The following is a 27,197-nucleotide window of genomic DNA, read 5'->3' on the forward strand; positions in this document are numbered from 1 at the left end:
ATGCATCTAGATAAGTTCCTTGGGGCGTCTAGTTTCCAAAATGGGGTCACTTGTGGGGGAGCTCCAATTTTTAGGCACACGGGGGCTCTCCAAACGTGACATGGTGTCCGCTAAAGAGTGGAGCCAATTTTTGATTCAAAAAGTCAAATGGCGCTCCTTCCCTTCCAAGCCCTGCCGTGCGCCCAAACAGTGGTTTACCCCCACATATGAGGTATCAGCGTACTCAGGACAAATTGGACAACAACTTTCGTGGTTCAGTTTCTCCTTTTACCATTGGGAAAATAAAAAAATTGTTGCTAAAAGATAATTTTTGTGACTAAAAAGTTAAATGTTCATTTTTTCCTTCCATGTTGCTTCTGCTGCTGTGAAGCACCTGAAGGGTTAATAAACTTCTTGAATGTGGTTTTGAGTACCTTGAGGGGTGCAGTTTTTAGAATGGTGTCACTTTTGGGTATTTTCAGCCATATAGACCCCTCAAACTGACTTCAAATGTGAGGTGGTCCCTAAAAAAAATGGTTTTGTAAATTTCGTTGTAAAAATGACAAATCGCTGGTCAAATTTTAACCCTTATAACTTCCTAACAAAAAAAAATTTTGTTTCCAAAATTGTGCTGATGTAAAGTAAACATGTGGGAAATGTTATTTATTAACTATTTTGTGTCACATATCTCTCTGGTTTAACAGAATAAAAATTCAAAATGTGAAAATTGCGAAATTTTCAAAATTTTCGCCAAATTTCCGTGTTTATCACAAATAAATGCAGAATTTATTGACCTAAATTTACCACTAACATGAAGCCCAATATGTCACGAAAAAACAATCTCAGAACCGCTAGGATCCGTTGAAGCGTTCCTGAGTTATTACCTCATAAAGGGACACTGGTCAGAATTGCAAAAAACGGCAAGGTCTTTAAGGTCAAAATAGGCTGGGTCTTGAAGGGGTTAAAATAGAATCAGCGTAGTGTTTCACAATGTAATTTACAAATTGCCGAATGGCAAACAGACCCTAACTAAAAATTCTAAGATTAAAAATAACTTTCATTAATTAAACTATAATATTAGTAATAAAGTTGTGCACATTTAAAAATACTGAGTCCATATTAGATAATGAATGTCCAAACTTACTGTAATAGCCATTAGAGGTGAAGGTAATTCATCCTCTCACAATGAAATGCTGTGCGAATTTTGACTGTCTAATGGCTATTATTTTTAGGGGTAAGCAATAGTATTATTCAATTCTTCCCCTTTTTTAATTTACTGTTGTTAAGCAATCTCACATGGACAACCCCCACATGAGATTGCTTAACAACAGTCAATTTAAAAAAAAGGGAAGAATTGAATAATACTTACCCCTAAAAATAATAGCCATTAGACAGCTGAAATTGGCACAGCAATTTCATTGTGAGAGGAGGAATTATACTCTCCCCTAATCGATATTACAGTAAGTTAAGACATTCATAATCTAATATGGACTCTGTATTTTTAAATGCGCACAACCATATTACTAATATTATAGTTTAATTAATAAAAGTTATTTTTTAATCTTTAGTTTGGGTCTATTTGCCATTTAGCAATTTGTAAATTATATTCTAAAAATCTCATGCCCGATGGTGCTAATGTAAAAAAGCAGTGGCTTTTCCATCCTGATCAACTGTGTCTATACCTTGTGGAAATATGCCTTAGAATAATGATCCATGGAGTTTCTGCAACTGTAATAGTAATATTTCCATAGACACAGGGTTGTCACCGGACTATGACAGTGTTTTAAAAGACATAACATGAGCATGATGCAAACCAATATCGTAAGTACAGAATGAAAAAAGAGAATTGATTTGTAAACTAATTTATGCACTCATGCTACACAATTCTAAGGAAAACAAAAAAAAAATAATTGAATCAAAGTAGGTTAAATACTTAAAAAGCACAGTAAACCCTTTTCCAGAGAGCAATATATAAAATCCATATAAGCAAAAAAAGTGTATTTTTATTAGAATTATGCTTTGATCACTCTTTGGTGGCCTCTCCAGGAAGTTCTGGAGCATTTGTATTAGACCTGCGAAGACTTGTTCCCTTTGTAATAAGATCAGCATAACCTTCCTTGTGTGAAAAAGCATAGCTGGATCTGCGATTTAAACTTCCTCTTCTGAAAGGTGTAGTCATTGCAACTGTAGTCACCTCATTTTGCCTTTTTGATCCACAGTAATTTCGCTGTAAGTAGAGAACCATATTTAACAACAATGATAGTGAATTCCAAAGAGTCAGCAGTTATTATGCTAGCAAAAATCATACAAATGTGTACTCATTAACGAGGTTGTCCAGAACTTTATATTGATGGCCTATCCTTAGGATGGGTCATCAATATAAGATATGTGGGGGTACTGCACCAAGGACCCCTGCCGAACAGCCCTTCTTGGTGCCAGTGGAACTACACAGCTTGGTCAACTGTATAGTGGCTATAATGTGATACTGCAGTTTCACCACTAAAGATAGGCCAACAGTAAGCAGCACAGGACCACCCTTTAATTATGTGTGATCTTGTCTTTGATTATTTAAAAATTTCATGCAGACCTTTATTGCAATCAGTGTACCATAATGTAAGAACAAAATATGTATCATACAACTTGTAACTAGTCTCTTATTGCAAAACGACAGCTTAATGTCTGATAACATCTGTTGCACCATACCCACGTGACCCGGCACATCGCCGTCCAACATCTGAGTGGAGGCAAAAACCCCAGTCAGATGCTAGTTATGACAGAACGCCGGATGACGCGGGGCAGCAATGGACGGCAAGCCGGCGCATGCACACTACAACCACAGCGGTCAGATAGAAAGAACACATAACCCGATAAAGATATTGTAATGTGCATATGCAGTACTACGTGGTCTGAGAACATTTCTGTGAAATTTTGTAGCCTTCCATTTCTCTGACATACATTGTTACATAGTCTTTGAACATTTCTGTGATCTGTAAAACTGCTTAAAAGATTTTACTTTTTCTAGGCTTCCATTTCTCAGACATACAGTGTTATGTGGTTTGAAAACATTGCTGGGATCTGCAAAACTTCTAAAAAACTTTAAAAAAATGTGTGGACTTCCATTTCTCAGACATACATTGTTACATGGTCTGCAAAGATTTCTGTGATCTGTAAAACTGCTAAAAATCTTTAAAAAATTTTGCAAGCTTTAATTTCTCAGACATAGAGTGTTCCATGGTTTGTAAAGATTTCTATAATATGTAAAACTGCTAAAAAGCTTTAAAAATTTTTGTAGGCTTTGTGATGCAGTGACCCCTGTTACAGCTAGGGGGCGCTGCATGGGCTCCTCGGGATATGCATGGAGGCATATCTGTAGTTGTAATGGTTGAACTAGCCACACACACCTCCCATCTATGGGAGTCGCTACCAGTATATAATGTGACCATGTGGGTCACATGGGGAAAAGATGGATGGACCTGAGTGGTCTGAGTGCCAGGTCCTGGAGGGCCTCTGTGTTGGAGGTCCTGGGAGTAGGACTAGATCCCTGAAAAGCACATGGGGGAGGCCTTGGATCAGGGGGCCTGTGTGTTGGACGGTCCCAGATGGGGATGGACGTCCTGAATAGCGCACAGAGAGGACGCATGTGCAGAGTCCGTGATGGCACTGCGTTTGGGGAAGCTACAGCCCGTCTGAGGATCTGGACTGTCAGGTGGCCTGGTGAGCATGGCATTGCCTGGGACAGTGATCCCAGTTCGGCAGCTTCCCTGAGAGAGAGAGTACTGACAGGAGTCAGCGTATGGAGCAGGATCTCTTAGAAGGTAACCCAGCGTGTGGGATGCTGTGCGGTCACCCACGGCAACTGGTCAGATAAGGATCAGCGTGTTTAGAGACCGCGACCCAATGTCATGTGCGCTACATGACTAGGGACATTGATGAACTGTTCGGCATACGGACACCCATGGTAACTGGATGAAGTGAGAGGTCCAGCATGTTTAGTGTTCATGAGATAAAGCCGAATATGAAGTGTCTACAGATAAAGCTGTAACTTAATGTCACCTGTTGGTGCCTATTGTGTTCTATGAAGTGTATATGATGAACTGTGCATAATCAGGTTTATGATGCCATAATAAACCATGTGGACTGTTTAAGCAGAAAAACCATGCCTAAGTGCTTGAATCCCGTGCCAAGCGAGTGTCCCTCAATACACTCAGTAACTGCAATCTTACACCTTCTACACTGCTCAAAAAAATAAAGGGAACACTTAAACAAAAGAATATAACTCCAAGTAAATCAAACTTCTGTGAAATCCAACTGTCCACTTAGGAAGCAACACTGTTTGACAATCAATTTCACATGCTGTTGTGCAAATGGAATAGACAACAGATGGAAATTATTGGCAATTATCAAGACATGCTCAATAAAAGAGTGGTTCTGCAAGTTGGAACCACAGACGACATCTCAGTACCAATGCTTTCTGGCTGATGTTTTGGTCACTTTTGAATGTTGGTTGTGTTTTCACACTCGTGGTAGCATGAGACGGACTCTACAACCCACACAAGTGGCTCAGGTAGTGCAGCTCATCCAGGATGTCACATCAATGCAAGCTGTGGCAAGAAGGTTTGCTGTGTCTGTCAGCGTAGTGTCCAGAGGCTGGAGGCACTACCAGGAGACAGGCCAGTACACCCGGAGATGTGGAAGGGGCTGTAGGAGGGCAACAACCCAGCAGCAGGACCGGTACCTCAGCCTTTGTGCAAGGAGGAACAGGAGGAGCATCCAGAGCCCTGCAAAATGACCTCCAACAGGCTACAAATGTGCATGTTTCTGCACAAATGGTTACAAAACAACTCCATGAGGATGGACTGAGTGCCCAGTATCCACAGATGGGGGTTGTGCTCACAGCCCAACACCATGCAGGATGCTTGGCATTTATCACAGAACACCATGATTGGCAACTTCTCCACTGGCGCCCTGAGTTCTTCACAGATGAAAGCAGGTTCACACTGAGCATATGTGACAGATGTGACAGAGTCTGGAGACGCTGTAGAGGGCGATCTACTGCCTGCAACATCCTTCAGCATGACCAGTTTGGCAGTGGGTTAGTAATGGTGTGGGGTTGCATTTCTTTGGAGGGCCGCACAGCCCTCCATGTGCTCGCCAGAGGTAGCCTGACTGCCATTAGGTACTGAGATGAAATCCTCAGACCCCTTGTGAGACCATATGCTGGTGCAGTTGGCCCTGGGTTCCTCCTAATGCAGGACAATACCAGACCTCATGTGGCTGGAGTGTGTCAGCAGTTCCTGCAAGATGAAGGCATTGAAGCTATGGACTGGCCTGCCCATTCCCCAGACCTGAATCCAATTGAACACATCTAGGACATGATGTCTCGCACCATCCACCAATGTCACACAGACTGTCCAGGAGTTGGCGGATGCTTTTGTCCAAGTCTAGGAAGAGATCCCTCAGGAGACCATCCGCCGCCTCATTAGGAGCATGCCCAGGCATTGTAGGGAGGTCATACAGGCACGTGGAGGCCACACACACTACTGAGCATCATTTCCTTGTCTTGAGGCATTTCCACTGAAGTTGGATCAGCTTATAACTTCATTTTCCACTTTGATTTTGAGCATCATTCCAACTCCTGACCTCCATGGGATGTTAGTTGTGATTTACGTTGACAATTTTTAGGTTTTATTGTTCTCAACACATTCAACTATGTAATGAATAAAGATTTACAACTGAAATATTTCATTCAGTGATATCTAGGATGTGGGATTTTAGTTTTTCCTTTTATGTTTTTGAGCAGTGTATTTTTCCGACATACAGTGTTATATGGTCTGGTCTGTGAACATTTTTGTGATCTGCAAAACTGCTTAAAAGTTTAAGAATATTCTGTAGGCTTCCTTTTCTGAGACATGCAGTGTTACGTGGTCTGTGAACATTTTTATGATCTGCAAAACTTCAATAAAGCTTTTAAAAGTGTTGTAGGCTTCCATTTCTCAGACAAACAGTGTTACGTGGTCTGAACAATTCTGTGAGCTCCAAAACTGCTAAAATGCTTTTAAGTTTTTTTCAGCCTTCTATTTCTCAACCATGCAGTGTTTTGTGGTCTGTGAACATTGCTGTGAGCTCTAAAACTGAGAAAAAAGCACTGAAACATATTTCTAGGTTGAATTTGAATGTCATCCATACACTTTTGCATTCATTACATTACAGTGGAGTAAACTCACAAAAACCGCTTTGATTACTGCAGGTGACAATTTTTTTTCTTTTATTAAAATTAAACTTGGGTTTAAAAAACCTAGCAATTACAGAATTCATAAAGCATGCATTAAGGAACAGGGAAGTAGAAGTGCTGATTGTAGTGCACACAAATGCCGAGGACGTGGGGCAGGTGTAACTACTAGAGATGAGCGAATATTTCATTGTTCGATTCAGATTATGATCGCTGATTTTGCAATTTTCGTCAATTCATTCGTCAAATATTTGCAGAACATAACCGAATACCATTTAGATCAATGGGAGGCAGAAACAAATGCATACACAACACCTAATAACGGTCCCAAATGCTGCCAAAACACAACAAATGAGGGACAGACACCAGGAAATTGGCCTCAATTCACCCACAGTACAAATTGCAGCATGGCACTGCAGCAATCTGCCAGGCATGAAGTATCGGGGTCTGGGACAGCATTTACACCTTTCAGTTGAACGTCACAGTAAGATGAGGTGGGTAAGGGATCGGTGAAGGCCTTCTTTGCTTGAAGCCCAGATAGCACATGCAAAACCTCTACAGGCTTTCATGCTGAGCCACTTTCAGGTGGCACAAATATCAGTTTTGTAGAATACTATTGTCAGAAAAATTTAAGGATAGTAACATGGGTAGTTGTGTCCAAGGAAGTGGAGGCCTGACAATCTTGGAGGCCTACTGCATCAGGCAACACGCATAAAGGAGACCCAACCATTTACAAAAATGAGTGGCAGACACTAACAAAGTGGCATCAATTGCAATAAAGTAAAATTAGTGTAGCGGGACTGACACTCTTACACTAAATTAAAATATTATAATTTTTTTTTTTAAATGCGTGTTAGGTCTGCAGACAGGTTCACATCACAGCCACAACATGACAATGTGGGATATAACGGGCTGTATCAAATTCAGCAACAGAAATATAACTTTTTTAAATGCGCGTTAGGTCTGAAGACAGGTTCATATCACTGACAAAACATGACTAACTGGGATACGGCAGGCTGTATCACATTCAGCAACAGAACATTTTTTAAATTTTTTTAATATGCCTTACGTCTGCCGACAGGTTCATATCACCAGAGCATTAAATGACAAGGTAGGATACAGCAGGCTTTTTCACATTTAGCTAGTGAAAAATATTAATTAGAATGCTATATTCATGCATGTCGCACAATAGAAGCAGTGCACAACACACTTGTAGGACATGTGCCCTGCTGACTTTGTCTGTGGACATCACCTGTTGTGAATTCTGTGGCAGAGCTCCCTCCTGTGGTCACAAGTGGTACTTCGGCTGATTCTCTCTGTGAGCTTCTGTTGGTGGAGGGAAGCGGTACTGCGGCTTCTGAGTTTCCTCCCTCAGGTGATCTGGTGAGGTCGTTAGGTGCTTCTCTACTTAACTCCACCTAATACTTTGATCCTGGCTTCCTGTCAATGTTCCAGTGTTGGACTTGCTTTTCCCTGGATCATTCCTGTGGCCTGCTGCTCTGCATAGCCAAGTTCTTCTTTGCTATTTGTTTGCTATTTTTTCTGTCCAGCTTGTCTAATTTGTTGCTGGAAGCTCTGGGACGCAAAGGGTGTACCTCCGTGCCGTTAGTTCGATACGGAGGGTCTTTTTGCCCCCTTTGCGTGGTTTTCTTTAGGGTTTTGTGTAGACCGCAAAGTTACCTTTTCTATCCTCGCTCTGTTAAGAAAGTCGGGCCTCACTTTGCTGAATCTATTTCATCTCTACGTTTGTCTTTTCATCTTAACTCACAGTCATTATATGTGGGGGGCTGCCTTTTCCTTTGGGGTATTTCTCTGAGGCAAGGTAGGCTTATTTTCTATCTTCAGGCTAGTTAGTTTCTCAGGCTGTGCCGAGTTGTATAGGCAGAGTTAGGCGCAATCCACGGCTGCCTCTAGTGTTGTTTGGAGAGGATTAGGGATTGCGGTCTGCAGAGTTCCCACGTCTCAGAGCTCGTTCTATGATTTTGGGTTATTGTCAGATCACTGTATGTGCTCTGACCGCTATGTCCATTGTGGTACTGAATTGCCTTTCATAACAGTACAGGAAGCCAAAAGTACTAATGATTCTCAATAGAGGGAAAAGTCCTGAGACCATTTTTTTTTCTTTGCACTGTGTTTTGCCTTTTTTTTCCCCTAGACATTTGGGTGGTTCAGTACACAGGTGTAGCGATGGACATTAGAAGTCTGTCTTCATTTGTGGATCAGCTCTCGGCAAGAGTACAAAAGATTCAAGACACTATTGATCAGAAAGCTATGTTGGAACCAAGAATTCCTATTCCTGATTTGTTTTTTGGAGATAGAACTAAGTTTCTGAGTTTGAAAAATAATTGTAAATTATTTCTGGCCTTGAAACCTCGCTCCTCTGGTGATCCAGTTCAACAGGTTTTGATTGTTATTTCTTTTTTGCGCGGCGACCCTCAGGACTGGGCATTTTCTCTTGCGCCAGGAGATCCTGCATTGAGTAATATCGATGCGTTTTTCCTGGCGCTCGGATTGCTGTACGATTAACCTAATTCAGTGGATCAGGCAGAGAAAAATTTGCTGGCTCTTTGTCAGGGTCAGGATGAGATAGAGGTATATTGTCAGAAATTTAGAAAGTGGTCCGTGCTCACTCAATGGAATGAATCTGCGCTGGCAGCTATGTTCAGAAAGGGTCTCTCTGAAGCCCTTAAGGATGTCATGGTGGGATTTCCTATGCCTGCTGGTTTGAATGAGTCTATGTCTTTGGCCATTCAGATCGGTCGACGCTTGCGTGAGCGTAAATCTGTGCACCATTTGGCGGTATTTCCTGAGCTTAAACCTGAGCCTATGCAGTGCGATAGGACTTTGACCAGAGTTAAACGGCAAGAACACAGACGTCTGAATGGGCTGTGTTTCTACTGTGGTGATTCCACTCATGCTATCTCTGATTGTCCTAAGCGCACTAAGCGGTTCGCTAGGTCTGCCACCATTGGTACGGTACAGTCAAAATTTCTTCTGTCCGTTACCTTGATCTGCTCTTTGTCATCGTATTCTGTCATGGCATTTGTGGATTCAGGCGCTGCCCTGAATTTGATGGACTTGGAGTATGCTAAGCGTTGTGGGTTTCTCTTAGAGCCCTTGCAGTGTCCTATTCCATTGAGAGGAATTGATGCCACGCCTTTGGCCAAGAATAAGCCTCAATACTGGACCCAGCTGACCATGTGCATGGCTCCTGCACATCAGGAGGTTATTCGCTTTCTGGTGTTGCATAATCTGCATGATGTGGTCGTGTTGGGGTTGCCATGGCTACAAGCCCATAATCCAGTATTAGATTGGAAATCCATGTCGGGGTCCAGCTGGGGTTGTCAGGGGGTACATGGTGATGTTCCATTTCTGTCAATTTCGTCATCCACCCCTTCTGAGGTTCCAGAGTTCTTGTCTGAATACCGGGATGTATTTGATGAGCCCAAGTCCGATGCCCTACCTCCGCATAGGGATTGTGATTGTGCTATCAATTTGATTCCTGGTAGTAAATTCCCAAAAGGTCGACTGTTTAATTTATCCGTGCCTGAGCACGCCGCTATGCGCAGTTATGTGAAGGAATCCCTGGAGAAGGGGCATATTCGCCCGTCATCGTCACCATTAGGAGCAGGGTTCTTTTTTGTAGCCAAGAAGGATGGTTCGCTGAGACCTTGTATAGATTACCACCTTCTAAATAAGATCACGGTTAAATTTCAGTACCCCTTGCCATTGTTATCTGATTTGTTTGCTCGGATTAAGGGGGCTAGTTGGTTCACCAAGATAGATCTTCGTGGTGCGTATAATCTGGTGCGAATCAGGCGAGGAGATGAATGGAAAACTGCATTTAATGCGCCCGAGGGTCATTTTGAGTATCTAGTGATGCCATTCGGACTTGCCAATGCTTCATCAGTGTTTCAGTCCTTTATGCATGACATCTTCCGAGAGTACCTGGATAAATTCCTGATTGTGTACTTGGATGACATTTTGATCTTCTCGGATGATTGGGAGTCTCATGTGAAGCAGGTCAGAACAGTTTTTCAGGTCCTGCGTGCTAATTCTTTGTTTGCGAAGGGATCAAAGTGTCTCTTTGGTGTGCAGAAGGTTTCATTTTTGGGGTTCATCTTTTCCCCTTCTACTATCGAGATGGATCCTGTTAAGGTCCAAGCCATCCATGATTGGACTCAGCCGACATCTCTGAAAAGTCTGCAAAAGTTCCTGGGCTTTGCTAATTTTTATCGTCGCTTCATCTGCAATTTTTCTAGTATTGCCAAACCATTGACCGATTTGACCACGAAGGGTGCTGATTTGGTCAATTGGTCTTCTGCTGCTGTGGAAGCTTTTCAAGAGTTGAAGCGTCGTTTTTCTTCTGCCCCTGTGTTGTGTCAACCAGATGTTTCTCTTCCGTTCCAGGTCGAGGTTGATGCTTCTGAGATTGGAGCAGGGGCTGTTTTGTCGCAGAGAGGTTCTGATTGCTCAGTGATGAAACCATGCGCTTTTTTTTTCCAGGAAGTTTTCGCCTGCTGAGCGAAATTATGATGTGGGCAACCGAGAGTTGCTGGCCATGAAGTGGACATTCGAGGAGTGGCGTCATTGGCTTAAAGCAGCTAAGCATCGCGTGGTGGTATTGACTGATCATAAGAACTTGACTTATCTTGAGTCTGCTAAGCGGTTGAATCCTAGACAGGCTCGTTGGACGCTGTTTTTTGCCCGTTTTGACTTTGTGATTTCGTACCTTCCGGGCTCTAAAAATGTGAAGGCGGATGCTCTGTCTAGGAGTTTTGTGCCCGACTCTCCGGGTTTGTCTGAGCCGGCGGGTATACTCAAGGAAGGAGTAATTGTGTCTGCCATCTCCCCTGATTTGCGGCGGGTGCTGCAAAAATTTCAGGCTAATAAACCTGATCGTTGTCCAGCGGAGAGACTGTTTGTCCCTGATAGGTGGACCAATAAAGTTATCTCTGAGGTTCATTGTTCGGTGTTGGCTGGTCATCCAGGAATCTTTGGTACCAGAGAGTTAGTGGCTAGATCCTTTTGGTGGCCGTCTCTGTCGCGGGATGTGCGTGCTTTTGTGCACTCCTGTGGGATTTGTGCTCGGGCTAAGCCCTGCTGTTCTCGTGCCAGTGGGTTGCTTTTGCCCTTGCCGGTCCCGAAGAGGCCTTGGACACATATCTCTATGGATTTTATTTCTGATCTTCCCGTTTCTCAAAAGATGTCAGTCATTTGGGTGGTCTGTGATCGCTTTTCTAAGATGGTCCATCTGGTACCCTTGTCTAAATTGCCTTCCTTCTCTGATTTGGTGCCATTGTTCTTCCAGCATGTGGTTCGTTTACATGGCATTCCAGAGAATATCGTTTCTGACAGAGGTTCCCAGTTTGTTTCAAGGTTTTGGCGAGCCTTTTGTGGTAGGATGGGCATTGACTTGTCTTTTTCCTGGGCTTTCCATCCTCAGACTAATGGCCAGACCGAACGAACCAATCAGACCTTGGAAACATATCTGAGATGCTTTGTTTCTGCCGATCAGGATGACTGGGTGTCCTTTTTGCCTTTGGCTGAGTTCACCCTTAATAATCGGGCCAGCTCGGCTACCTTGGTTTCGCCATTTTTCTGCAATTCTGGGTTCCATCCTCGTTTCTCTTCAGGACAGGTTGAGTCTTCGGACTGTCCTGGTGTGGATACTGTGGTGGACAGGTTGCAGCAGATTTGGACTCATGTAGTGGACAATTTGACCTTGTCCCAGGAGAAGGCTCATTGTTTCACTAATCGCAGACGCCGTGTGGGTCCCCGACTTCGTGTTGGGGATCTGGTTTGGTTATCTTCTCGTCATATTCCTATGAAGGTTTCCTCTCCTAAGTTTAAACCTTGTTTCATTGGTCCGTATAGGATTTCTGAGGTTCTTAATCCTGTGTCTTTTCGTCTGACCCTTCCAGATTCTTTTTCCATACATAACGTATTCCATAGGTCATTGTTGCGGAGATACGTGGCACCTATGGTTCCATCTGTTGATCCTCCTGCCCCGGTTTTGGTGGAGGGGGAATTGGAGTATGTTGTGGAGAAGATTTTGGATTCTCGTGTTTCTAGACGGAAACTCCAGTACCTGGTTAAATGGAAGGGTTGTGCTCAGGAGGATAATTCCTGGGTTTTTGCCTCTGATGTCCATGCTCCCGATCTTGTTCGTGCCTTTCATTTCATTTGGCTCATCCTGGTCGGCCTGGGGGCTCTGGTGAAGGTTCGGTGACCCCTCCTCAGGAGGGGGGTACTGTTGTGAATTCTGTGGCAGAGCTCCCTCCTGTGGTCAGAAGTGGTACTCCGGCTGATTCTCTCTGTGAGCTTCTGTTGGTGGAGGGAAGTGGTACTGCGGCTTCTGAGTTTCCTCCCTCAGGTGATCGGGTGAGGTTGTTAGGTGCTTCTCTACTTAACTCCACCTAATGCTTTGATCCTGGCTTCCTGTCAATGTTCCAGTGTTGGACTTGCTTTTCCCTGGATCATTCCTGTGGCCTGCTGCTCTGCATAGCTAAGTTCTTCTTTGCTATTTGTTTGCTATTTTTTCTGTCCAGCTTGTCTAATTTGTTGCTGGAAGCTCTGGGACGCAAAGGGTGTACCTCCGTGCCGTTAGTTCGGTACGGAGGGTCTTTTTGCCCCCTTTGCGTGGTTTTATTTAGGGTTTTGTGTAGACCGCAAAGTTACCTTTTCTATCCTCGCTCTGTTAAGAAAGTCGGGCCTCACTTTGCTGAATCTATTTCATCTCTACGTTTGTCGTTTCATCTTAACTCACAGTCATTATATGTGGGGGGCTGCCTTTTCCTTTGGGGTATTTCTCTGAGGCAAGGTAGGCTTATTTTCTATCTTCAGGCTAGTTAGTTTCTCAGGCTGTGCCGAGTTGCATAGGCAGAGTTAGGCGCAATCCACGGCTGCCTCTAGTGTTGTTTGGAGAGGATTAGGGATTGCGGTCTGCAGAGTTCCCACGTCTCAGAGCTCGTTCTATGATTTTGGGTTATTGTCAGATCACTGTATGTGCTCTGACCGCTATGCCCATTGTGGTACTGAATTGCCTTTCATAACAATCACCTCAGTAATGGCCAAAAAAGAAAATGCTGGAAGATAAATTTTACAGCCACATTGGACACTAGCTAGCTACACTATCTGACTGAAATACAACCGCCTAGCTAACTAGCTCAAATCTTGCTGCTATCAGTGCCAGCATCAGGAGCAGCATCTGTGCACTGTTACAGTGTCAAAATTGCATAAAACAAGATGTCCACTATTTATATGGAGAGGGACATGTTATTTCAGCAACCAATGAAAAAAGCCGTTGTTTCAGGACATTGTGGGTGTTTCCTTCACCCTGATGGCTATCAGCAATGTGCACACATAAAGTTAGGAAGAAAAAAAAGACTGTTTACAAGAATGCCATGCCTCTGAGCTCTACACACCTTCTCCCTTCATCAAACACGTGCCAAATCAGGGGCGGACATACCGCATGTTCAGCCGGTGCTGCTGCACAGGGGCCCAGAGGTGGAGGGGGGCCCCTGCAGGACGGCTAATAATGAGGGCAATCTGGCCCCCAGGCTCCAAGGGGCCCCTGGCCAGATTGCCCTCATGTGAGGTAAGCTCCGCTGCCTGCAAAAGAAAATGGCAACGGACTGAGATGCAGCGATCTCTTCTGCTCCCTTCCCGCGTTTCCTGTCTCTCACACAGTGTTGCTGTGCCAGAGAGAGGAAGCTGCCAGCGACGGTGATCCCCAGAGAGGCAGGTGTGTGTGCAGTCTTCTTCCCCCCCCCCCCCCCCCGTGAGCTCCTCTTCCCCTCGCACACTAAACACCCGTGATTGCTGACTGTTCAGACTAGATCTGCCACTTCACTTCAACTCCGACAAAGCTCTTGCTCTGCATGTGCTGAATCGGAGGACAGTGAAGTCACATTAGTAGCAGGAGAATGTGCTGGGGGGAGGTAAGGAGAAAAGGGGGGCTCCTCGCTCTGGATTCACTTTACTGAGCATGCAATAACAAAGAACGGACATATTGCTGTCAGATAAACTTTACAGCCAAAGCTTTGTAGCAGTCCTATGCAGCACGGCCAGGCTCCTTCTAGGAGACCCAGCAGCTGTGGAGGAGGCTGGCAGCAGGTCGTCGTCCACTGCAGACCATCCCCTCTGCCACCTGCTGCACTCCTATGACAGCAAAGGAACCAGAGAATAAGGCTAGGTTCCCATTGCTTTAGGGCAATCCGTTAAGCGCATAGCGCTAGCGGATTGCGCTAACGCAATGTTTCTTTTTGGTCTGCGTTCGCTGTCCCCGCTAGCGCAGATCCCCGATCTGCGGTAGCGAGGGACGGACCTCGGACACGCCACGGACGCTGCAATCAGCGTCCGAGGTCCGTCACAAGAGAACGGCACATCGCTAGCACGTGCCAAAAATGGCACGCGCTAGCGATGCGCTACAGGCAGAAATAACATTGCTGTCAATGGGTGCGCTAACGGACCCATTGCGCGGCGTTAATTGCAACATTTTTGCCGTGCAACGCTGTCCGTTAGCGTTAACCCATTAACGCAATGGGAACCTAGCCTAAAGGTACCGTCACACATAACGATATCGTTAACGATATCGCTGCTTTTGTGACGTAGCAACGATATCATTAACAAAATCGTTATGTGTGACAGCGACCAACGATCAGGCCCCTGCTGAGAGATCGTTGGTCGCTGGGGAAAGTCCAGGACTTTATTTCGTCGCTGGATCTCCCGCTGACATCGCTGAATCGGCGTGTGTGACGCCGATTCAGCGATGTCTTCACTGGTAACCAGGGTAAACATTGGGTTACTAAGCGCAGGGCCGCGCTTAGTAACCCGATGTTTACCCTGGTTACCATTGTAAATGTTAAAAAAAAACACTACATACTTACATTCCCGGTGTCTGGTCACGTCCCTCGCCTTCAGCTTCCCTGCACTGACTGTGAGTGCCGGCCGTAAAGCAGAGCACAGCGGTGACGTCACCGCTGTACTTTACGGCCGGCGCTCAGTCAGTGCTGGAAGCTGAAGGCGAGGGACCTGACCAGACACCAGGAATGTAAGTTTGTAGTGGTTTTTTTTTACATTTACAATGGTAACCAGGGTAAACATCGGGTTACTAAGCGCGGCCCTGCGCTTAGTAACCCGATGTTTACCTTGGTTACCCGGGGACTTCGGCATCGTTGGTCGCTGGAGAGCTGTCTGTGTGACAGCTCTCCAGCGACCAAACAGCGACGCTGCAGCGATCGACATCGTTGTCTATATCGCTGCAGCGTCGCTTAATGTGACGGTACCTTAAGATGCAAAATATTTGGGATTTTACTATCTCTTTATCTGTATCTATCCATCCCATATCTATAATCTATCTATTATCTATCTCCTATCTATCTATCTATTTATCTATCTATCTATCTATCTATCTACTATCTATTATCTATCTATGTATTATCTATGTATCTCCTATCTATCTCCTATCTATCTCCTATCTATGTATCTCCTATCTATCTATTACCTATCCATCTATCTATTATCTGTATCTCCTATCTATCTCCTATCTATGTATCTCCTATCTATTACCTATCCATCTATCTATTATCTGTATCTCCTATCTATCTCATATCTATTATCTACAGTATCTGTCTATTATCTATCTATCTCCTATCTATCTATCTATCTATCTATCTATCTATCTATCTATCTATCTATCTATCTATCCCATATCTATCTTCTATCTATCATCTATCTATCCATCTTTCTCTCTATTATCTATCATCTATCTACTAGCTATTATCTATCATCTGTCTATATCTATTATCTATCATATGTCTATCTATATCTATCTATATCTATCTGTCCATCTATCTCATGTCTATCTACCCCCAACAATGGCAGCTCCTGGTGTATTTGGGAACTTGGGCAATGGAGACTCAATGGACCAGCTATGCGACTAACACTAAAGGCCTCTGTGCCTGTGCACATTAAAGAGCTCAACACAATTTGATCATTCTTGCAGGTCCAAGAGAGCAATTAAATTATAATCGGACCCCCCAAATCTCCCCAAAGGTGGAGAAAAGGATCAGGCTCTTTGAACGTTAACTACTGATCCTCTTCCTCCTGTGAGATAATCCACCATCAGTGTCTGGTAATGGCTTACTCCCCACTCCTGTTGGAAGCACCTACATCTTGCCTTGCGCAGGCGTGTACTATGGAGGACAGAGAATGAACTTCAATCCAATATTGCAGCCGGCGGGTAAGGAAAGGGTGAATCAAACACCCGATAACCCCGCCTCTATGGCTGAAAATTGTTCCCTCCAAATTCAGGTGACAGAGTCCCTTTAACAGAATGTCCTTTCTGCATATTCTTCACCAGTTGTGGGGAAAAGGCAATGATGGTGGTGGTGGAAAGGACAATAATGGGGGTGGTGAAGGAGAAAGCAATGATGGAGGTGGTGAAGAGGGCAATGATGGGAGTGGTGGGGAAGGCAATGATGGAGCTGGTGAAAAGGGCAATGATTGGGGTGGGGGAGAGGACAATAATGGGATGCGGGGGGAAGAGGACAAGATGGGTGTGGGGGATTGGGATGGGAAGAAGGGGGATTTATAATGAATTTAGGAACAGGGAAGGTGGAGGAAGTATATAGCACAGTCCCTTAGTATATAGCGTACTCGCTTATTATTTTATGATGCCGTCCCATATTTTATAGCTTCCTCTGCTGTTATGTACAGTGCTGTCTCTTACATAGTGTATTCTTGTTATTTTTGTTATTCACAGCGCCCTCTTTTATTACATAGTCCCCTCTCTTGTTAGATGTAAAATGACTGCTGATGATGGAGGAGCCAGTGACCAGACGACCAGTCCATCAGCTCCTCCATTAGAAAAGAAGCATTCCCATGCTCCATCAGCCATAATTGCATTATACAGCTAACAAGACAGGACAGTATGTAATAAAAAATCAGGGCTCTATATAATCCAATATGTAAGGGACGGTACTGTACATGACAAGAGAGGGCACTGTATAATAAGGGACGGCAATATACATAACAAAGGAGACTATGTAATATTTATACATGTATGTGTGTGTGGCTATATATATATATATAATGTAGCTTTGGAGAGGGGCCCACAGACACATTTCTTGCACAGGGGCCCCAAGCTCTCAGTGTCCGCCCCTGTGCCAAATGCTCATGATACACCATCATTATCATTGCTACTACTAATACTTTTGTGGCAACGCAAATATTTCTCCAGACTTTTACTGAATGTTACCGCTTTTATCAAATTTTGCTTGTGTTTCCGATCACAAATCAGAATGTGGCATATTCGTGTTGAATGTATGTTTGGTGATTGTTTTCCGAACAAATTTGCTCATCACTAGTGACTAGGTTTGTTGCTGGAGTACAAACGACACATAGGTTCCTGTCCCACTTTGAAAAGGAGGCACGGTACACCAATTCTGAAGCCAGAGCAGTGTGAACATTGGTCGGTTGGATAGCAGATAATGCTTCCAGCAGGCTTGGCAGCACCACACAGTCTCACCAGCTTAGTCCGAATCACTTAATACTCACCTTGATCCTCCTTCCTCCTCCTACCATGTTGAATCCCTGGAGACTAGTGATGCCACACTAGGACTATTTCTTGATTGTGGACTCTCAATCTGCATGGCCACAAGAACATGATGGCAGGGAATGACACATTTGGGATAAAGAGGAAGATGATGAGAGACACAGCTGCCGCTAAACCTTATTGTTGTTAAGTCACGTGTCAGGCGGACCAAGGTGCGGTGATGGAAGAAAAAGTGGTGGATGGTGAAGTAACCAACCCAAGCTTGGAGAGATCTGCAGCACCAAAAATCACAGGAAGAAGCAGTGGGGTGACCAGAGTGAGAAGGTGGGCAACTGTTCCGCTGATCACCGGCACTCCTGAATTTCTCCGTCAAAGAGTTAGGTGTTCCCAAGTCTGGGACTTTTTTGAGAGAGTTCTGAGGCACATAAAATGGCCATTTGCAACCTGTGCCATGCAAAGATCAGCAGGGGCTTGATGACTAAGGATCTAACCACCACCAGCATGATCAGGCACATGTCATCAAAGCATCCGACTCGGTGGGCCAAATGCTGGGTTCACAATTGGTGCCATCTGGTGACACCACTGCCTCTTCCTCTGTGCTAGGTACTTCCCAATCATCTGTCCAAAACACTGGTGCAGATGCCAGAAGCGCTTGTGGCAAGGGACACTACATTTCCTGACGGCAGACTTGTTTAACATTTTTGAGGCTAGGGCCGAGTTACACCCCGGCATAGCACATGTGCTCCCGACGCTGAAGTTTGCTGCCCCTACATCTATCAGGGTTTCCTCCACTGCCTACAGCAATTCCTGCACCCCCACTTGCTCCTCCTCATCTTCCATCTCTGATATGGTATCTCAGAGCACATCGTCCACATCAGTCGGAAGCTAGAAGCTCTGTAGCATTGCTTCAGCGAAGTGGCAACAAACTCTGCTAAAGCTAATTTGTTTCGGAGACATACCGTACACCATGGCAGAGTTACTTAAAGGAATAACAGACCAGAAGGATATGTTGTTTTTGCCACTGAACCTCCAATCAGGTATGGTCGTGTGTGATAAAGGGCATAACCTGGTGGCTGCTGTGAAGCTTGGCAAATTCACACACATAACATGCTTGGCATATGTGCTCAACTTGGTAGTTCAGCGATTTCTGAAAACATAACCAGATTTGCCAGGACTTCTGGTCAAGGTACGCCGCATGACCGTCCATTTCCGCAAGTTGGCTACAGCTGCTGCCGCATGTGCTAGCTCACTGACTGGTGAGTGACTTCACTAGAGCTGAGTGAACCTTTTGAATGTACCAGAGCCCTATTGAATTCAATAGGAGGTAAAATCAAACGTATAAACAACACCTTAAGGAGGGACAGGAAGCTTCCCACACAGCTCAAATTAGGGGCACACACCAGGAAAAGTGACATCAATTGATTACAGTACAAATAGTCAAATTGTGCAGCCTGGATGCATGGAACAGGGACTGGGAAAGTTCTTGGACCAGCATTTCCAGCTTATACATTGATCAGTAACAGCTGGATGAGTGACTGGTGTGGGCCTTTTGCTCTAAGAGGTAGGCCAAATTCAGGCAATACACATGAAGGAGACCCAACCTGGAGTCCAAACATTTACAATAATTAGGTGCAAACACCAGGAAAAGTGGCATCAATTGACACACAGTAGAAATTTGATAATGGCACAGCAGCAGTCAGCCATGGGCCATGCATAAGTTATCAGGGTTTCGTCCAGCATATACAGCTTTGAATTGAAGTTTCAATGAAAATTATGTGGGTGAGAGACCGGTGTAAGCCTGCTTTGCTGGAAGCCCTAATACCTCATGCAACACCTCAAACAACTTTTTTGCTCAGCCACACTCAGGTGGCCCAAATATCAACTTGCTAGAGCACTAATGTTATAAAAAAAGGACAGTAACTCAGGTAGTTGACTAATCAATTGACAATACAAAGGTGACATCAACCCCACAAATATTAAACCCACTTTCCACTGATACAAGGCAAGTGGGAAGAGTCGGGCAAAGCACCAAAATTGGATTCAAATAGATGTGCCTTTTCTGGGCAGCTGCGGGCTGCTATTTTTATGCTGGGGGGACCAATATCCATGGCCCCTTACCAGCCTGAGAATACCAGCCCCCAGCTGTCTACTTTAGCAAGGCTGTTTGTCAAAAATGAGGGGGAGATCCCAAGAAGTTTTTTAAAAATATTTATATAAATAATAAAAAAATACGACGTTGGGACCCCTCTATTCTTGATACCCAGCCTTGCTGAAGCTGAAAGTTGAGGGTTGCAGCCCCCAGCTGTGAGTTTTGTCTGGCTGGTTAACAAAAATACAGGGGAACCCACGCCGTTTTTTAAAAAAAATTATTTATTTACAGCGCAGGAGCCGGCTAATGAATACACTCATCAGTCACTCCTACTCTCACTGTTATTAGCAACAGCAGGTGTCAGATGATGGGAGTAGTTGTCCCATCCGCTGACACCAGTGACCGGAGGTAAACTTTATATCTCCAATCACAGCTCAGCTCTTACATTGTCTATTGACAGCGTGGGAACCGTGGCTCTCTGTCCGTGACAGCGCAGCAAACACTAGATCTTCGGGTGCCACATTCAAGTGAATGGGGTCCGTGTTCGGGTTCAGGTCCAGGTAGTGTTCTGGTACCCGAACCCAAACTTTTTGTAACTGTTCAGCTTAACTCGCCGGACCCAAACATGCAGATGTAAGCCTATCTCTACAGAAATTGCCTTCTGAGGGGAAATTAAGCAATTTTGCATGTGTGGTGAATGTCTATGTAATCTACAAGGTGGGCCATTTATATGGATACACCTGGGTGGGCCAATTATAAAGTTGGATCCAAAATAGCAGGCTTGAAAATGGCCGCCATGATCACCACCCATCTTGAAAAGTTTTCCCCCTCCCATATACTACCAAACAGGAAGTTGATATCACCAACCATTCCCATTTTATTTAAGTGAATCCATATATATGGCCTACCAAGGTGTATCCATATAAATGGCCCACCCTGTATATTAGATTCATGGAATTTTGCAGAAGACATTTCTTTTATGTTTAACACCATTTATCACTGCATTAGCAGTTAATACTGATGAATTTCAGGCTACAATACCATACAGTGTTTAAGATATATTGTCATATATTGCTTAGTGTTTGAGTAACCTACACTGAGGTTATTACAAGGTATGCGCATCTTGAACCATCTTTCAACTGTCATGCACCACCACCAGAAATGTACTGTACATCAATCCGGGACTGGTATACATTTCTGTCGCAATTGAATCCACTTTTTGTCTTTAATTTTAATTAATTTTTTGGCAATTTTGGGGATATGCCTTGCCCCTTTTGAGTTTCACCCACTTGTCTAAGCTCGCCAGCGGTCTTGGCGTACTCTGGTGTCAAGTAGCCAAATTTACAGAGTTTTGAGGTGGGCAAACATTTAGCAAAATTTAAAATAATTCTAGCAAAACTGCTTAATGAATCAGATGCTTAGTGTTTTTAATTCTGTGCTCATGACAGGAAAATTATTACAAAGTTGTAAATATAATAATAATAATAATAAAGTAGTGGTTTACTGGAATTAAAAATGTGGTGTATTAAACAGGGTTCTTAGTTGCTTTCGGACATATGGTAAAAATAACATTCCTTTAGCACTCATTATTTTAAGTGAATAGACAATGGTAGAATTAAATGATCCTACAAATCACTCAGTCTAAACATAGTACATTTCTAGCTAGATACTGTATGCTATCATCCCGGCTTTTGTGATTTGTGTAAAAATGTTTGTGATACTTACATGGTGGATTTGATTCTGCTCAAACATACTGGTGAAAAAACTGACAAGAAGGGAAGGAAGAATGCTTATTCCTACTGCCAGCAAAATTATGAGCCAATTGTATCCATTTCGCAATGTATTAATTGCAGCATCTGTAAGAAATAATTATTATTTTTACTTAAACAAATATGACAGATTGTATTTGCCAACTGTGCAATGTCTGATAAAATTGATACCAATTATGATATGTTAATATTAACATCACCATATACCAAAAGTTTTGAATTTGTGCATTAGGGGTCTATGATTCTGACTGGTTGAAGGAATGAAGGAGTTGATCTTTAGCTAAAATTATATTCGTCAACTCTTCTGAAACATTTAAGATTAGCAAAGTAATGATTGGTGCATACTGTGTTTGTGTCTGTTGGGCAAAGAAGGTTAAGAGGTATATCTCCGACAGTGGCCGCAGGCTATGTGGATGCCCAGCCATCCATACACCATAGGACTCATTGCTAAAACATACAGTGGGGAAAAAAAGTATTTAGTCAGCCACCAATTGTGCAGGTTCTCCCACTTAAAAAGATGGATGAGGTCTGTAATTGACATCATAGGCAGACCACAACTATGAGAGTCAAAATGAGAAAACAAATCCAGAAAATGTCTGATATGGCAAGATTTTTTTGAAAATTATAAGTATTTGGTCACCTAAAAACATGCAAGATTTCTGGCTCTCACAAACCTGTAACTTCTTCTTTAAGAGACTTCTATGTCCTCCACTCATTACCTGTAGTAATGGCACCTGTTTGAACTTGTTATCAGTATAAAAGACACCTGTCCACAACTTCAAACAGTCACACTCCAAACTCCGCTATGGTGAAGACCAAAGGGCTGTCGAAGGACACCAGAAACAAAATTGTAGCCCTGCACCAGGGTGGGAAGACTGAATCTGCAATAGGCAAGCAGCTTGGTGTGATGAAATCAAATGTGGGAGCAATAATAAGAAAATGGAACATACAAGACCACTCATAATCTCCCTCGATCTGGGGAGTATTGTGAGAATGTCATATCGTCTGATAAAACCAAAGTAGAACTGTTTGGTAGAAACAAAACTCGTCGTGTTTGGAGGAGACAGAATGCTGTGCTGCATCCAGAGAACACCATACCTACTGTGAAGTACGGGGGTGGCAACATCATGCTTTGGGGCTGTTTTTCTGCAAAGGGACCATGATGACTGATCCGTGTATGTAAAAGAATGAATGGGTTCATGTATCGTGAGATTTTGAGTGCAAACCTCCTTCCATCAGCAAGGGCATTGAAAATGATCCCAAGCATATGAAGGTTCTGGAGTGGCCTAGCCAGTCACCAGATCTCAACCCCATAGAGATCTATGCTGTGTGTGAAGAAGGCTGTACTGACAATTGCAGGTGCAGACCCTTAAACACCTTTATGTTAATAAGTTCCTCAAAATAATGTCCCCAATATTTTTTGGCCAATCCCGTTAAGCTTATTTTAAGCATATATTATTTATTTTGGTTACTTAAAGATTTTTTTGAATTACATAAATTTTCTCAAACATGCTTAAATCGTGTACTTTTGTACCAGCCTGTTATGAAGTACATTATCAAAATATTTTGCTAAATTTAGATATACCTTATGACATTTGCAGCATTATGAAAATTACCATTTTTACTTCCAACATGGAGGCTTCTGTAATTTAGGAGACTGCAGTGCTTAAATCGGTACTCTCTTATTTTTCATTAGTTCACAAAACATAACCCAATGTGATTTGGGTTATGTTTTGTCCTTCTGCTGTGTCTTTATGCTAAACTTCCTTGGAACCTAACATTTCACTTCCATATCGGGTCTTTGCAGATGCATTTTCCAATTAAAACGCAAAGACCTTGCCACTCTATCTCCCTGTCCAAGCTATTCCTCCACTCCCAGGGTCTGAAACTCATTGAGGAAGAGTATATCCTTTGTCCCTTCCTCAAATCAAAGTCATGTCAGTTTATATCAAGAAGAACCTGGAGAGGGGCTTCACTCAAAAATCAACATCACCTTCCAGAGCTAGGTTGTTCTTTGTAAAAAATAGTGATGAAACCCTGAAAACATGCATACATTACTGAGATTTGAATAACCTCACAGTGTTGGATCAATACCCATTGTCCTTCATATCAGAACTCTTTGACCAGATCAAAGGAGCCTGCATTTTTACGAAGTTATAACTTTGTGGAGCCTATAATTCAATTTGTATAAAAATGGTGATGAATAGAAGATGACATTGAATACCCATGATACCCATTACAAATATATTCATGACCTTTGGCCTGTGCAGTGCCAAAACGGTTTTCCATCAGTATGTTCTTATATACCTGGACAACAACTGGATTTTCTCTAAAGATCAGGACCCACCTTACTGACATGTTAGATTTGCTTTGCATAGACTGGCAAAATTTGAGAAATCAACACCAAGAGTTGCCAGGGGACTGCAGATGGATCTTGAAAAGGTTTCCAGGACTGTCCACATCCCATGGCCTTTGAATCTCTCTAAAGATTCTTGAGGCTAATAGAAATGAGCAAATCAAATATATACACAACACATTTAGGGGTGACAAAAAGCTTCCCAAACAGCTAAAATTAGTGGCAGACACCATGAAAAGTGGCATCACTTGACCCACAGTAGAAATTTGCAAATGGCACAGCAGCAGTCAGCCATCTCCCATTGAATGAGGTATCAGGGTCTGGGCCAGCATTTACAGCTTCGAATTAAAGTTTTAAGGAGGACATGGTGGTTAAGATAGTGTAAGCCTTCTTAGTAGTTATGAGCGAGTTTACTCATTGCTCTGGTTTTCCCGAACATGCTCGGGTGGTCTCCCAGTATTTGTGAGTAGGGTTGAGCGAAACGGATCGTTCATTTTCAAAAGTTGCCGACTTTTGCCACAGTCGGGTTTCATGAAACCCGATCCCTGTGTGGGGTCGGCCATGCGGTATGCGACTTTCACGCCAAAGTCGCGTTTCCATGACGCGAAAAGCGCCATTTCTCAGCCAATGAAGGTGGACGCAGAGTGTGGGCAGCGTGATGACGTAGGTCCTGGTCCCCACCATCTTAGAGAAGGGCATTGCAGTGATTGGCTTGCTGTCTGCGGCGTCACAGGGGCTATAAAGGGGCGTTCCCGCCGACCGCCATGTTACTGCTGCTGATCTGAGCATAGGGAGAGGTTGCTGCCGCTTCGTCAGAAGCAGGGATAGCGTTAGGCAGGGTCCATTAACCCCCAAACCGCTTGTGCTGTAGTGATTTCCACTGTCCAACACCACCTTTTGTTTGCAGGGACAGTGGAAGCTACATTTTTTTTCCTCAGCGCTGTAGCTCATTGGGCTGCCCTAGAAGGCTCCCTGATAGCTGCATTGCTGTGTGTACGCCGCTGTGCAAACCAACTGCTTTTTTCAAAGCACAAATCCTGTTGTTCCTTCCTTTCTGCACAGCTATCTTGTTTGTTTGTCCACACTTTTGATGTAATTTGTGCAGCAGTCCACTCCTTGTTACTGCTGCCTGCCATACCTGGCTGAGATTACTGCAGGGAGATAGTACTTGTAGGACAGTCCCTGTTTTTTTTTGTTTGTTTTTTTAATTCTCCCTGAAAAAAAATAAAAAGTGGGAGATTAATCTTGGCATTTGTGCTTGATTGCCAGTCGTGTGTGCCATCTCTCTCCAATTGTGGGGCACAGAAAGCCTAGTGTCTATAATCCTGTTTTTTTTTTTTTTTTAATTCTCCCTAATAAAAAAAATAGTGGGAGATTAAGATTGGCATTTCTGCTAGAGTGCCAGTCCTGTGTGTGCCATCTCTCTCCAATTTTGGGGCACAGAAAGCCTAGTGTGTAATACTGGCCCTGATTTCTTGGCAATTCTCCCTAACCAAAAAAAGTAGTGGGAGATTAAGATTGGCATTTCTGCTAGAGTTCCAGTCCTGTGTGTGCCATCTCTCTCCAATTTTGGGGCACAGAAAGCCTAGTGTGTAATACTGGCCCTGATTTCTTGGCAATTCTCCCTAACCAAAAAAACTAGTGGGAGATTAAGATTGGCATTTCTGCTAGAGTGCCAGTCCTGTGTGTGCCATCTCTCTCCAATTTTGGGGCACAGAAAGCCTAGTGTGTAATACTGGCCCTGATTTCTTGGCAATTCTCCCTAACCAAAAAAAAGTAGTGGGAGATTAAGATTGGCATTTCTGCTAGAGTTCCAGTCCTGTGTGTGCCATCTCTCTCCAATTTTGGGGCACAGAAAGCCTAGTGTGTAATACTGGCCCTGATTTCTTGGCAATTCTCCCTAACCAAAAAAACTAGTGGGAGATTAAGATTGGCATTTCTGCTAGAGTGCCAGTCCTGTGTGTGCCATCTCTCTCCAATTTTGGGGCACAGAAAGCCTAGTGTGTAATACTGGCCCTGATTTCTTGGCAATTCTCCCTAACCAAAAAAAGTAGTGGGAGATTAAGATTGGCATTTCTGCTAGAGTGCCAGTCCTGTGTGTGCCATCTCTCTCCAATTTTGGGCCACAGAAAGCCTAGTGTCTGTTATTTTGTTTTTTAAATTCTCCCTGAAAAAAAAATAAATAGTGGGAGATTAATATTGGCCTTTGTGCTTCTGTGCCAGTCCTGTGTGTGCCATCTCTCTCAAATTGTGGGCCACAGAAAGCCTAGTGTCTGTTTTTTTATTTTGGTTTTTAAATTCTCCCTGAAAAAAAATTAAATAGTGGGAGATTAATATTGGCCTTTGTGCTTCTGTGCCAGTCCTGTGTGTGCCATCTCTCTCAAATTGTGGGCCACAGAAAGCCTAGTGTGTTTTTTTATTTTGGTTTTTAAATTCTCCCTGAAAAAAAAATAAATAGAGGGAGATTAATATTGGCCTTTGTGCTTCTGTGCCAGTCCTGTGTGCCATCTCTCTCAAATTGTGGGCCACAGAAAGCCTAGTGTCTGTTTTTTTTAATTTTGGTTTTTAAATTCTCCCTGAAAAAAAAAAAATAGTGGGAGATTAATATTGGCCTTTGTGCTTCTGTGCCAGTCCTGTGTGCCATCTCTCTCAAATTGTGGGCCACAGAAAGCCTAGTGTCTGTTTTTTTTTATTTTGGTTTTTAAATTCTCCCTGAAAAAAAAATAAATTGTGGGAGATTAATATTGGCCTTTGTGCTTCTGTGCCAGTCCTGTGTGTGCCATCTCTCTCAAATTGTGGGCCACAGAAAGCCTAGTGTCTGTTGTTTTTTATTTTGGTTTTTAAATTCTCCCTGAAAAAAAAATAAATAGTGGGAGATTAATATTAGAATTTGTGCTTCTGTGCCAGTCCTGTGTGCCATCTCTCTCAAATTGTGGGCCACAGAAAGCCTAGTGTCTGTTTTTTTTATTTTGGTTTTTAAATTCTCCCTGAAAAAAAAAAAATAGTGGGAGATTAATATTGGCCTTTGTGCTTCTGTGTCAGTCCTGTGTGTGCCATCTCTCTCAAATTGTGGGCCACAGAAAGCCTAGTGTCTGTTTTTTTATTTTGGTTTTTAAATTCTTCCTGAAAAAAAAAAAAATAGTGAGAGATTAATATTGGCATTTGTGCTTGGGTGACAGTCCTGCGTGTGTGGCATCTCTCTCATTTTGTGCCAC

General features: G+C 43.4%; 1 protein-coding gene across 1 annotated transcript in view; it reads right to left on the minus strand.

Annotated features, from left to right (window-relative positions):
* Positions 1-1,868: 1,868 nt before the first annotated feature.
* The window catches only part of ATP8B3 (ATPase phospholipid transporting 8B3), a 652,733-nt gene continuing 627,404 nt past the window's right edge, over positions 1,869-27,197 (minus strand). The window contains exons 26-27 of the mRNA XM_069740644.1: positions 21,583-21,713; positions 1,869-2,206 (exon numbers count right to left, since the gene is read on the minus strand). Coding sequence (XP_069596745.1) covers positions 2,003-2,206; positions 21,583-21,713 — 335 coding nt within the window. The 3' untranslated portion in view covers positions 1,869-2,002. The remainder of the gene's footprint in view (positions 2,207-21,582; positions 21,714-27,197) is intronic.

This window comes from Ranitomeya imitator, chromosome 1 (assembly GCF_032444005.1).
Source record: "Ranitomeya imitator isolate aRanImi1 chromosome 1, aRanImi1.pri, whole genome shotgun sequence".
In the NCBI taxonomy this organism is placed as follows: domain Eukaryota; kingdom Metazoa; phylum Chordata; class Amphibia; order Anura; family Dendrobatidae; genus Ranitomeya; species Ranitomeya imitator.